At 46.2% G+C, this 13,752-nt stretch overlaps 1 protein-coding gene across 1 annotated transcript in view; it reads left to right on the top strand.

Annotated features, from left to right (window-relative positions):
- Positions 1-3,267, top strand: part of B3GALT5 (beta-1,3-galactosyltransferase 5) — an 82,120-nt gene extending 78,853 nt beyond the window's left edge. The window contains exon 3 of the mRNA XM_069760723.1: positions 347-3,267. Within this exon, the coding sequence (XP_069616824.1) occupies positions 347-1,306 (960 nt within the window). The 3' untranslated portion in view covers positions 1,307-3,267. The remainder of the gene's footprint in view (positions 1-346) is intronic.
- Positions 3,268-13,752: the final 10,485 nt, after the last annotated feature.

Below are 13,752 nucleotides of genomic sequence, written 5' to 3'. Positions count from 1 at the left end.
ATAGATATAGAAAGATATGTCCCCAAGGTAGCTTAGACTCAAGGGGCATGTGCCCTTTATGCTTTTTAAATAGTCCAATCCTAGAAATCAGAATAAAATGGGTGATGAGTCCCTCTTCTTACATACATACATGATAGTGCAAGTATCTAACCATAGACATACTTTACCATGTTGTTACCGCTATTTTTTTGCCCTTGCGCTGAAGCCCTACGAGGAGGCGTTATCATTTCCATATCTCGGAGTGTCTTGGACATTCATATCCAGGTTTAGGAGTGTCTTCCCTTTCCTTCCAATCCAATTTGCCACAGAAGGGGTAATAACATTTTTTTTTTCTTTCTCGTTTCAGATGGCTCGTAAAAAAGTGATCCTCGCCTCTTTGCTGATTTTCCCCGCTTTGTTCCTGTTCGGGTTGTACATCAAGCTGCAGGATTTTGAGATATGGTATTTTTGCCTCGGCTGCAGTGACAGCTACGTGCACTATCGATTTGACTACAGTAACAAAGCCTTCATGAGAGTTCCTGAGGCGAACTGCAAAGAATCTCCTCCATTCCTGGTTCTTCTCGTCACCACCACCTATGGCCAGAAAGAGGCTCGAGATGCCATTCGGAAAACATGGGGGGAGGAAATGTTGATCAAAGGGAAGAGGGTGGTGACTTACTTTCTTCTGGGTACACGAGAAGATGAGAGTGTGAAAGAGAAGGTCAGCCTGGCCCAGGAAAGTATCTTGTACAAAGACATCATCCAACGCAACTTCGTAGACTCCTATTACAACCTGACCATTAAGACCTTAATGGGCATGGAGTGGATCGCCCACTATTGCCCACAGACTTCGTACGTCATGAAGACGGACACCGATATGTTCATCAATACATTTTATCTAGTCGAACTCCTTCTGAGGAGAAATCAGACTTCCAACTTTTTCACGGGCATCCTAAAGCCGAATGACAGTCCTATCCGCAACATATTCAGCAAGTGGTACATAAATAAACGAGAGTATGCGGGCGAGAAGTACCCACCGTTCTGTTCCGGGACGGGCTATGTGTTCTCCAGAGATGTGGCACAGAAGGTCTACAACATTTCGACAACAATCCCCTTCTTCAAGCTCGAAGATGTGTATGTAGGCATGTGCCTGGAAAGACTTAAAATCCCGTTGCAGGAACTTCACAACAAGGTGACATTTTTCGCGTCAAAGCCTCCATTCTCGGTGTGTACGTACCGACAAATTGTTACCGCCCATGAGGTTCAACCCCATGAAATCATGCTGTATTGGGATGCGTTACAGAGATCTGGAGACGAAAACTGTTGACAAATAGTATTTTTACTTTTAATCTTAAAAATTGGATCATTTGGGGTAGTCAGGAATTACCCAGGACTAAGAAATAAGGTCTCAGATTGGAACTTGAAATATTGTGCCTTTACTGCTGTCTTGAAGTTGCACTCTACTCATCACCTAATATTACATGTTAGCTCCCTTAAAGAACTTGAAGGAGAGTTTGGGTTGTCAATCGGACATGCATAAAGCCCCTTTCTTTATTTTAGGGATGTCTCATGGTGCCTCATTTCCAGATGCCAATTCTGTCCTACCCTGGGTGGAGCCTGATAGTCACATGACTGTGCAGACTAACCGTTTGATACCCATATAAGGGGTGTTTGTGTAATGCTCCGCCCACTCAGACCCAGCATTAGGTACACCACAGTGTAAGTGTTCCTTTAACCCCTTTCATCTTTTGCGCTTTGGTTTTTTCTTCCTCTTGTTCCAAGAACCATAACTTTTTTTGTTTTCCTTCTACATAGCCATATGACAGTTTGTTTTTGTTTGGTTTTTTTTTGCAAAAAGAGTTGTAGTTTGGAAAAACACCATTCATTTTGCCATAACATTTACGAAAACAATATAAAAGACACGCAAATAATTTTTCTTTTGATGGGGGGGATACTCTTTCGGCGATCTTTGTGTGGTAAAAGTGACCTGGAAACATAATTCTTCTGGTCTCCGTGATTTCGTAGATACCAAACTTCTACATAGCTTAAAAAAATTCTAAACCTTGTAAAAACCTTGTTTCACCATTCTCTGAGCCTTATAGCTTTTTTTTTGTGTGGCATTTTGTGTTATCATTTTTATTGGTACCATTCTGAGACAACAATGATGCTTTGATTATTTTGCATGCATTTCTAGGTGGAGTTGTTGGGCACAAAAAATGTCAATTATGCAATTTCAATTGTGTTTTTTACAGTGTTTATACCTTATGGGTAATTTTACATTTTAATATGACTATTTTTAAATTTTTTAAATTTTTTTGTTTTTTTCTTCATATTTTGATAGGTGAAATAGGATGGAATTCAAACTTTTTCTATATTTGTTTTAATATTCTTTAAACTTTTTTATTTTTTTAACTTTTCACTTTAGTTTTCACTTCCTTCCAAAGGACGTGATCCTGAGTTTGAGTTTCGCTTCTACTATGTATTACAACATATAGCAATAATCATGTTTGACTGCTAATAGCACTTTAATAAAACAGTCAAGCCAATATCCCATTTGCTCCTAAAAATGCAATTCTGGGAATCAGATCCATCAACAGCAGTTTGATGACTGTTTCCAGTTTTCAATATGACATTATTTCCAGTAGAGGTCAAAACTTAAAAAAATCTGTGATAACAGTAAAAAAAAGACAAGACATGAATATATCTAATAATTGATGACTATAGAGGTGATGAACTGCAATACCAGACTAAGCCTGTGGATGAAAATGGCACTATAACAGGGAAAAAGGGCACCCATTTTTCTAAGCTTTTGGGCTCCATTCACACAGATTTAAGAACTATAAAGTTCTCTAAATGACTTAATGGGACAGATATCTGTCTCAACATTGCTGCAAAGTGTGCAAATACCATAACAGCATTTTATTCAGCCGTCGCATTTCCCCTTGTGTTTAGAAAAAAAGTAATAAGTATAATATAGCGCCACCTCGTGGTGGAACAGCTCATAGTGATATATCATGTGTTACATAACAGAAAACACTGCACAACATACAGGTTATTAGATGCATATTAATAACCAGTGAGGACTACTACACCCACCCTCCTAACACATACCCGAGTTCCCTCCTATGTAATGGGATCTTAGCCACTTGTGCTCAATATATAATAACAGGAGAAATAAAGAGTTAAATCACTGTAAGCTCCATGTGAGCTGGACCTGTCTATGAATATTGTCTGTACAGTATAAATGTCTCTTCTACAGAAATAAAATCTGGATATTTTTATATTTTATCCTTTTCTCCTGTGATTCTTGTCACAAATCCAAATGGAAGTGGTGGGAGACAATGAGTATGGTGGGAGCAGATCCCATACCCCTCATAGATAGGATGAGCATGGTGGAGTAGAAACCATACCCCTCATAGATAGGATGAGCATGGTGGAGTAGAAACCGTACCCCTCATAGATAGGATGAGCATGGTGGAGTAGAAACCGTACCCCTCATAGATAGGATGAGCATGGTGGAGTAGAAACCGTACCCCTCATAGATAGGATGAGCATGGTGGAGTAGAAACCGTACCCCTCATAGATAGGATGAGCATGGTGGAGTAGAAACCGTACCCCTCATAGATAGGATGTGCATGGTGGAGTAGAAACCGTACCCCTCATAGATAGGATGAGCATGGTGGAGCAGATACCATACCCCTCATAGATAGGATGAGCATGGTGGAGCACATACCATATCCCTCATAGATAGGATGAGCATGGTGGAGTAGATACCATACCCATCATAGATGGGATGAGAATGGTGGAGCAGATACCATACCCCTCATAGATAGGATGGGCATGGTGGGAACAGATACCATACCCCTCATAGATAGGATGAGCATGGTGGAGTAGATACCATACCCCTCATAGATAGGATGAGCATGGTGGAGTAGATACCATACCCCTCATAGATAGGATGAGCATGGTGGAGTAGATACCGTACCCATCATAGATAGGAGGAGCATGGTGGAGCAGATACCATACCCCTCATAGATAGGATGAGCATGGTGGAGCAGATACCATACCCCTCATAGATAGGATGAGCATGGTGGAGCACATACCATACCCCTCATAGATAGGATGAGCATGGTGGAGCAGATACCATACCCCTCATAGATAGGATGAGCATGGTGGAGTAGATACCATACCCCTCATAGATAGGATGAGCATGGTGGAGTAGATACCATACCCCTCATAGATAGGATGAGCATGGTGGAGCAGATACCATACCCCTCATAGATAGGATGAGCATGGTGGAGTAGATACCATACCCATCATAGATAGGATGAGCATGGTGGAGTAGAAACCGTACCCCTCATAGATAGGATGAGCATGGTGGAGTAGATACCGTACCCATCATAGATAGGATGAGCATGGTGGAGCAGATACCATACCCCTCATAGATAGGATGAGCATGGTGGAGCAGATACCATACCCCTCATAGATAGGATGAGCATGGTGGAGCACATACCATACCCCTCATAGATAGGATGAGCATGGTGGAGTAGATACCATACCCATCATAGATGGGATGAGAATGGTGGAGCAGATACCATACCCCTCATAGATAGGATGGGCATGGTGGGAACAGATACCATACCCCTCATAGATAGGATGAGCATGGTGGAGTAGATACCATACCCCTCATAGATAGGATGAGCATGGTGGAGTAGATACCATACCCCTCATAGATAGGATGAGCATGGTGGAGTAGATACCGTACCCATCATAGATAGGATGAGCATGGTGGAGCAGATACCATACCCCTCATAGATAGGATGAGCATGGTGGAGCAGATACCATACCCCTCATAGATAGGATGAGCATGGTGGAGCACATACCATACCCCTCATAGATAGGATGAGCATGGTGGAGCAGATACCATACCCCTCATAGATAGGATGAGCATGGTGGAGTAGATACCGTACCCATCATAGATAGGATGAGCATGGTGGAGCAGATACCATACCCCTCATAGATAGGATGAGCATGGTGGAGTAGATACCGTACCCATCATAGATAGGATGAGCATGGTGCAGTAGATACCGTACCCATCATAGATAGGATGAGCATGGTGGAGTAGAAACCATACCCATCATAGATAGAATGAGCATGGTGGAGTAGATACCGTACCCATCATAGATAGGATGAGCATGGTGGAGTAGAAACAATACCCCTCATAGATAGGATGAGCATGGTGGAGCACATACCATACCCCTCATGGATTGGATGAGTATGGTGGAGCAGATACCGTACCCCTCATAGATAGGCTGAGAATGGTAGAGCAGATACCATACCCCTCATAGATAGCATGAGTATGAAGGAGCACATACCATACCCCTCATGGTAAGGATGATTATGGTGGAGCAGATACTGTACCCCTCATAGATAGGATCAGCATGGTGGAGCAGATACTGTACCCCTCATAGATAGGTGTAACGCCGCTGGGTTTATACCTTGTTTCTTCGGCGTTACTTTTGCATGTCTCTGCTTTAACCCTTGCTCCTCTCCCTCTAACTTGCACGGATACTGTAGTCTGTTACCTGTATGGATGTGAATCGCCCCCAAGGGCTAGGGGTACTCGGTACCAGGTCCTTCGGTTCTCAGGGGGATGTCTCGGTGGCTGACCCAGTCCGTGGCCCTAGGGACGTCCGTGTAAAAGGGAAAATGTCTTTAAAGGGATAATGTTCATGACGCCACCTGTTGTATTCGGTCAGGGTGACCGACGCTGCTTAGGGGTCCACTGGGATGATGTTATGGCAGCTAGATGGTATACCTTCCCACAGGTGAAGTATGTCCCCAGGGCTTCCCAGAGTGTAGATAGTGGATGATGTAAGGCGCAGTGAAGAACGAGGACACAAGGTTGCAGTCTCTTTACCTTTACTGAAGGCTTCAGCGTCCACAGTCCAGAGCACCAGATCACAGGGCAGACAGAGTCTGGCCGGTCTGAAGGCAAATACAGAGTCCCCTTATCTAGGTGGAAATCAGTAGCCTTCCTCTAGCGCCTGGGTGTTGTAGTACCTCCCTGCTGAGCCTCTCCTAAGGTCCTCACAACTGTTGTAGATGTTCTAGATGTTATGTCTCTCTCTGTCCCCCAGATGGATAGGAACAAACCCGTATGACTGATGGCCTGAGGCTTTTTTATAGGGACTCTAGCATGCCCCAGCCCCCACAAGTTACCACTGTGCCTCCTGGGCGTAGGTGCGGACAGGTAACTTGCAATTAGCTGTCCTGCCAGTCTCTGAAGTAAAGCGTAGAGATCCTTACTCCCTCGGTATGCTGGCTACCGGATTTCTGCGCCTCAGAAGGAAGCAGCCTGTGTAGGGCAGAACTCCTTCTGGTTTCCTCTCCTTTTGCTATGCTTTCCTTCACACTTGCTGCAATTCTTCTGCTTTCTATGTCTCTTCCCAGGAGCTGTAGCACTTCATGCCACAGAGCTCCTCTCCCTCTGTCTTCCTGACAGGAACTCAACCCTTTCCCTCCAGATCAGGATGTTCTTATAGGGGAGTTCACCTTAAACAGGCTTAGAGCTCCCCCTTCTGGTCTGGAGTGTGAACATGTTGCATGCATTGTATTACCTGATAAAGAGATCTCATTCACTGCCTCCAAATGTAACACCACTCCCCCCTAGAGGAGAATGATATTACTGCAACGACCAGGCCCCTCTGGCGCTGCACTCCCCCCACCCCCATTAAATCCAGTACTTCGGACTGGGAAAAGAAAAACAACAGTTACAGGTTAGCAAACAGACATAAATATTTTGAAAAGATTTGAGCAACTATAAAACTTTGGCTTCCCTTTATGGGAGGTGAGGACACTTGAACGTTGCAAAACAAGTTTGTAAAAGCACGTCTGTTACTGTCTTTGATCAGATGAAGCAAGGAAAGGCTCTACCCACGTCAGCAAAGTGGGCAGAACCAGAGTGCACCCTGGAGGTGCCAAACTATTTACAAAGAAAGTTTTTGGGTAAGCATTGTCCATTACCGCAATGTCCATTTTTAAACCTGTAACAAAGATTAGCAAGCAATTCAAACATGTAACAGCAATTGTTAACACTTTTAATCCTTGTACCTGGCTGGAATTTGGCCTTTGGTACTACGTGTAGACCTGCGTGGTTCCTGATCAACTGTGTCTGTTGTAGCGTACCCACTAGTGCATGTGCTATGTGTAGGTATACTAGGTAAGCGTCTGTGTGGTCTCAGATTCACCATGGGTCTAACAGTTTCACCAATAGCAGAGGGTGCAGTCTCTGGTTCCACTGCTGGGGTGACAATTGCTGCTTGAACCTGTTGGTGCAGAGTCTCTTCAGGTTCTGGATGGTCTGGAATCACATTTTGTTCTGGTGTATCCAGCTGAGGAAAAGTTAAGACAGGTATCACGATGGCCTGATGTACTTGAGTCCAAGACTGGGGAAAATCTCCAAGAACAGTGTGTATCATCTTCTCTTCCGTAGGTGGAGATGTTCCTGGATCTGTTCCTCTGTTCCTCAATTTATCAGGGCATTTCTTGAGATGATCTCTGGATACTGCCGTCAAAGTTTCTCCTCCATCTTTGCTGATAAGACAGACTTTAGTATTGTCAAAGTTGGACGGTAAGACGGTATATGCTTCTGCTTCCCACTGATCATCAAGTTTGTTCATTCTCCTTTTACGCTTTAACACTTGTTCACCTGGTGACAAGGAAATTGCAGGAGCACCTTGGTTGTAGTCTCGCTCTTGTTTTTGTCTGGCTTGAGATAGACTTCTTTCGACACATTCTTGTACTTGGTGGTACCTTGGTTGTCTTTCTGTATCCCAATCTGCATCAGATGATGGATTTTCTGGGGTTAGAACTTCCATATCCAGATCAACATGTAGTTTGCTGGATCTTCCTCTCATCAGGTATGCTGGAGTTCAGTTAGTGGAATTCACTGGAATGTGATTGTATAAGTCTACCAAGTCTGGCAACTTTTCTGGCCATAAGTTCCTTTCCTGTATAGGTAAGGTTTTCAGTAGGTCAATAATAATAATAATTTTTATTTATATAGCGCCAACATATTTCGCAGCGCTTTACAAATTATAGAGAGGACTTGTACAGACACTACTTGGTTCATCTTCTCACACATCCCGTTGGTTTGTGGGTGGTACGGTGTTGTTCTGATCTTTTTGCATCCGTACAGGTTGCAGAACTCTTGAAACACTTCTGCTTCGAAGGCTGGACCTTGATCAGTAAGTACCTTTTCAGGATACCCATGTGGTCTACAGAAATGCTGTTGGAAGGCCTTGGCTGCTGTTCTTGCCGTCAGATCCTTGACAGGTGCAACTTCCAGGAATCTGGAGTAGTGATCCATGATGGTCAGAGCGTAGGCATAGCCTGACCGGCTTGGTGTTAGTTTCACGTGGTCTAAGGCCACCAGTTCAAGCAGCTGTTTGGTGACTATGGGCTATAGGGGAGCCCTCTGACTGTCACGGTCCTTTCTGCGCAGGCTACATGGGCCACACTCTCGGCTCCACTTTTCAATGGCTTTTCTCATGCCAATCCAGTAGAATTTTCCACGAGGTAGACTCTCCAACTTCCTCCATCCGAAGTGTCCTGCTCCATCATGGTACGCTTCCAGAACCATTGGCGCATCTTGCCTTGGGACCACTATCTGCCAAACCAACTCATGAGTGCGTGGGTAGATGTTTCTCCGGCACAGCTTACCATCGTAAATAGTTTGCTTTTCTCCCTCCACAGTTGTTGCGCCTCTTGTGGATCATCTGGACCAGGGTGTGAACCTGCCTGGGTCAGGAGTTCTTTCACCTGACGGACCACGGGGTCACTGTCCTGGGTCTCTGCCCATCCATGGTGGGGCAAGGGATTCAGCGTGGCTTCTGGCTTGTTTCTGTGCCTGTTCCTCACATGATGAGAGTACTGAGTTGCCTTCGGGTGATGAAAAGCTGGCAATTCTATTTCTTTGAGCTTTTCTGAATCTTCTCCCATCTCTGGCAAGTTGGGCATTCTGGACAATGCAATCAGCATTCTTGTACCCTGCCCGGTACTTGGTGATGAAATCATAATTGGACAACTGGGCCATCCACCGTTGCTCCAGGGCAACAAGTTTTGCTGTGTCCATGTGTGTCAGTGGATTGTTATCCGTGTAGACGGTGAATTTTGCCGAGGCTAGGTAGTGCTTGAATCTCTCCGTCACTGCCCATACGATGGTGAGGAACTCCAGCTTAAAGGAACTGTAGTTTTCAGGGTTCCTTTCAGCAGGATGAAGTTTCCTGCTGGCGTAAGCGATTACCCTTTCTTTGCCTTTCTGGACCTGGGACAACACGGCTCCTAGTCCCATGTTGCCCATGCCCGTATACAGCACAAACGGTTGGTCATATTCAGGGTAAGCCAGCACTTCATCTCTCGTCAGAGCCAACTTCAAATGAGTGAAGGATCTCTCCAGTCCGTCATCCCAGTCAAATGGGGTATTCTTACCATTGGTTTTCTTGGATTGGCCAACTAACAGTTCTTGTAGTGGCGCGGCTTTCTTGGTGAAGTCTTTGATAAATCTCCTGTAGTAGCCTACCAATCCGAGGAACTTCATGGAGGTTGCTGGGCTTCGGCCAGTCTCTGATCACAGTGACCTTGTCAGGGTCTGGGGCCACTCCTTCGGCACTCACTACATGGCCTAGGTACTGCACTTTGGGCTTTAACAGATGGCATTTGGATGGTTTTACCTTTAGGCCAAAGTTGGACAGGGCTTCGAACACCTCTGCCAGGTGCTTCAAGTGGTCCTCGTAAGTCTTGAAGAAGACTATGACATCGTCCAGATACAGCAAGACGGTTTCAAAATTCTTGTGTCCAAGACAGCACTCCATCATCCTCTTAAACGTTCCTGGGGCGTTGCACAGTCGAACTGCATGTAGTTGAATTCACAGAGACCCATCGGTATGGTGAAGGCCATCTTTTCCTTATCCTCCTCTGCTATGGGAACCTGCCAGTACCCACTGGAGAGATCCAAGGTAAAGAAGTAGTTAGCAGATTTTAAAGCAGCTAATGATTCTTCTATTCTAGGCAAAGGGTATGCATCCTTGTGTGTAATGTGGTTTATCTGCCTATAATCTACAAACATCCTCATCGTGCCATCCTTCTTTCTGACGAGGACTAATGGAGCTGCCCAGGGGCTACAACTGTCTCTAACTACCCCAGCCTCATTCATCTCTCGCAACATATCTTTGGCACACTGATATTGAGCTGGAGGTACAGGACGGTATCTCTCTTTAATGGGCGGATGATCTCCCGTGGGGATATGATGTTGAATCCCTTTTACCTCTCCAAAGTCTAGTGGGTGTTTGCTGAATACCCGCTCATACTCATGGACCACCCTGTAAGCCCCTTGTTTTTGGTGTGATGGTGTACAGTCAGTGCCCACATGTAATTTCTGACACCAATCTTCCATTTGTCCTGCAGAGCCATTGTCCTCCGCCTGGTTGGACGGGACCAAGGGTTCTGTTGCCTGTATCACATTTTTATCAACAGTGAACAGTTTGGCAATTGTGGCATATTTGGTTAGGTGGGCCTCTTTCTCTCTACAGTTAAGGACACGTACTGGCACCCTCCCCTTGCGGACTTCAACCACCCCTCGGGCTGTCAGGATTGTGGGCCTACTATCTGAGTACACAGGTTCTACCGAGGCCTGGTAGTCTTTACCTCTGAGGCCTATTGCTGCCCGACACCATATTAACATTTCGCTCCTGGGGTGTATTGCAATGGGGATTGAATCACTCACTGTGGCACGGCCAATTTCTCCACCAGATAGTTCTAACTGCTGTCTCTGTACCAGAACTCTGATTTCTTTCTGCAGGACTCTCTGCTCACTGGAACCAGCTGTTTCTGCCACCTGCTGTGACAAGACAATAACCTCTGCAAGACAATTTTCTATGATATTAGTACCAATTGTCATCATAGGGTTACATTCACAGTGATCAATATCAACAATCACGATCCCATTTTAATAGTGACCTCTTTGTATCCCACTTGTGGCAATGGCTGACCGTTACTGGCTACTATGGTGAAATCATCATCAGGGCCACGAGTAATGTCTGTTTCAGCCCGATAACGTTTATAAAGGATGTAAGGAATAGTTGTCACCTGAGAACCGGTGTCCAACAGAGCGTTCATGGGGATACCGTCGATCACAATGGGGAGAACAGGTCGTCCTCCAGTGTACTTGGCTCTCCAGTTTTGCGGGCCTGGTCGTCCTACTCCTGGGGGTTGGCCCTCTGCCCCAGGGGTTGATCGTTTAAATGACAGTACCTTGCAATGTGGCCTGCCTGATTGCAGTGGTGGCAGATGGGTCGTCCGTCCTGATGAAAGCGATCGTCATCTCTGCATCTGGTTGGTGGGATCCTCTTCTGTCGTCGCCAGGGAACATTCTCCGGTCTGGAAGCCAGCTTGATCTTCTCCTTGGGGGCCTCCTGTAAGGTCTGCACGGTCCGGACTAATGCAGCAACGTTCTTGGTCAGCTCCTGTAGCTGGAGGCGTAGTCCTGCAGGAGAATCATCTTCCAGGGTAATGAACATCGGCCTCAGCAGAGACTTGAGGATCTGGCGCCACCTCCTGGTGGTACATGAGGGCTTGACGCCTAGGGGGTGCTGCACGGCTGGGGTGCTGCACGGCTGGGCTGCTGTTCCTGTAGCACCTGGATGGCTTTGTCTTTGAATTGTGCAAAGGCTAGGTCTGGATTCTGCATGGCCAGGAGGTGCAGTTGGGCCCTTTGGTTATTGCACAGGAGCCCCTCAATGAACCGCTCTTTTAAGAGTTTGGCTTCTTTTTGCATGCTCGTTGGATCAACCTGCCTGATTGCCCGCAGTGCCTCCTGGAGATTAAGGGCATAGTACAGTAGGCTATCCTGCGGCCTCTGCTTGCACCCATAAAACGTTAATTTGATTTCTGTAGCAGTACGGGTGTCAAAGGTGGTTTAAAGCTTAGCAAAGATCTGCACAGTCCCTTTATCCGCAGCTAGCCAGGATTTCACCTCCCTCAGGGCCGCTCCAAACAGTTGGCCCGTTATAACGTGAACTTTCTGATGCTCTGTCAGGGGATAAACTTCAAGCAGGCTGCAGAGTCTTTCTTTTAAGTCATCTAATGTATGCGATTCTCCAAAATATTGCGGGAGCCAGGCTGCTCCAGGGATGTACAGCATGGAGAGGGGCATAATAGCCGTTGTAGCTGTGGAGGTGTCTGGCCGGGCTATGGGAGCTATAGTTGCGTTCTCCGCGGGGCTCATCCGCTACAAGGCCGGGGGGTGCTATTAGGTCCGCGGCTGCGACCGCCGCCAATTCCCCTCCTGGGTTAGACATTGTTCTTCCCCCTCGCTAACCTGATAGAAGCCGGCGTCTCCAATGTATGATGTCTTCACATCCGGCATTCCAGGCAGCAGCGCGGCACCCGTCCTTCCTGCTTCGCGCTCTTTTTGGCTATCTCCGACTACAGAGGTACGTCTCCCCCCCCCCTCGCGCTCCACACGGCGCGGCAATGGCGGATTTTGACGGCAAATCACAGTTAGGCACAGTTCTTTAGGCGCACATGACCCGATTTTCAGGCTTTAGTCGATCCTGTTCGTGACGCCAAAGTTGAATCGACCCCAAGGGCTAGGGGTATTCGGTACCCAGTCCTTCGGTTCTCAGGGGGATGTCACGGTGGCTGACCCGGTCCGTGGCCCTAGGGATGCCCTTGTAAAAGGGGAAAGGTCTTTAAAGGGATAATGTTCATGACGCCACCTGTTGTATTCGGTCAGGGTGACCGACGCTGCTTAGGGGTCCGCTGGGGTGATGTTATGGCAGCTAGATGGTATACCTTCCCACAGGTGAAGTGTATCCCCAGGGCTTCCCAGAGTGTAGATAGTGGATGATGACGAAGCCACCTTGCGGTGGCGATACGCGTCGGGCATCTCCACGGGCTTCCCCACTCCCTGGCTCTTTACACACTAGGTCATGCACTAGGTCTGTATTATCTGCTTACAATGTCACTATAGCAGGAGTTTTGGACACTCTCTCCTGCTGGATTACTGGGCATTGGTCTCTATACGCGCTATTCATTATGCTTGTCTTTTCAATGTACCATTTTATGACCAGTGACCTATTTGTGTGATGGTGTATTTTGCTGCACAGGGGTAATGGTGCAATATGGTATCGTTTTGCACCACCCAGGGACTTCCATTGTCTTATTTTTCTCTATAGCATGTTATATGCATGGTGATTTACTGTATATTAGCTGGTTGAATCCTGCATAACAATCCTTTGTATTCATTACTATATACACTCTGTGCATTAGCCAAGGGAGGGGTAGCTCTAAGCTTTATTATAAGTTGTTCTGGGTTTCCATCTGTCATGTTGTTGTGATTTTAATTGCTTTTATCATGTTCGTTGGTCTTGTATTCAATAAAAGTATTTTTGTATTTATTTTGGTGATCCCCAGTGTATACAGCTCTATTTATAGTCTCTATGTTTTTGTGTTGATCCCGGGCGTATCCCTATTTATTTTTTGTGGTGCCCTCCCAAACAACGTGTGTTTATAGTGGATGATGTAAGGCGCAGTGAATAACGAGGACACAATGGTTGCAGTCTCTTTACCTTTACTGAAGGCTTCAGCATCCACAGTCCAGGGTAGGGACCACAGGGTAGGCAGAGTCCGGCCGGTCTGAAGGCAAATCCAGAGTCCCCTTATCCAGGTGGAATTCAATAGCCTTCCTCTAGCGCTGGGCATTGTAGTACC

Source organism: Ranitomeya imitator, chromosome 3, assembly GCF_032444005.1.
Source record: "Ranitomeya imitator isolate aRanImi1 chromosome 3, aRanImi1.pri, whole genome shotgun sequence".
Taxonomy (NCBI): Eukaryota; Metazoa; Chordata; class Amphibia; order Anura; family Dendrobatidae; genus Ranitomeya; species Ranitomeya imitator.
This window is presented reverse-complemented; position numbering and strand designations above follow the sequence as displayed.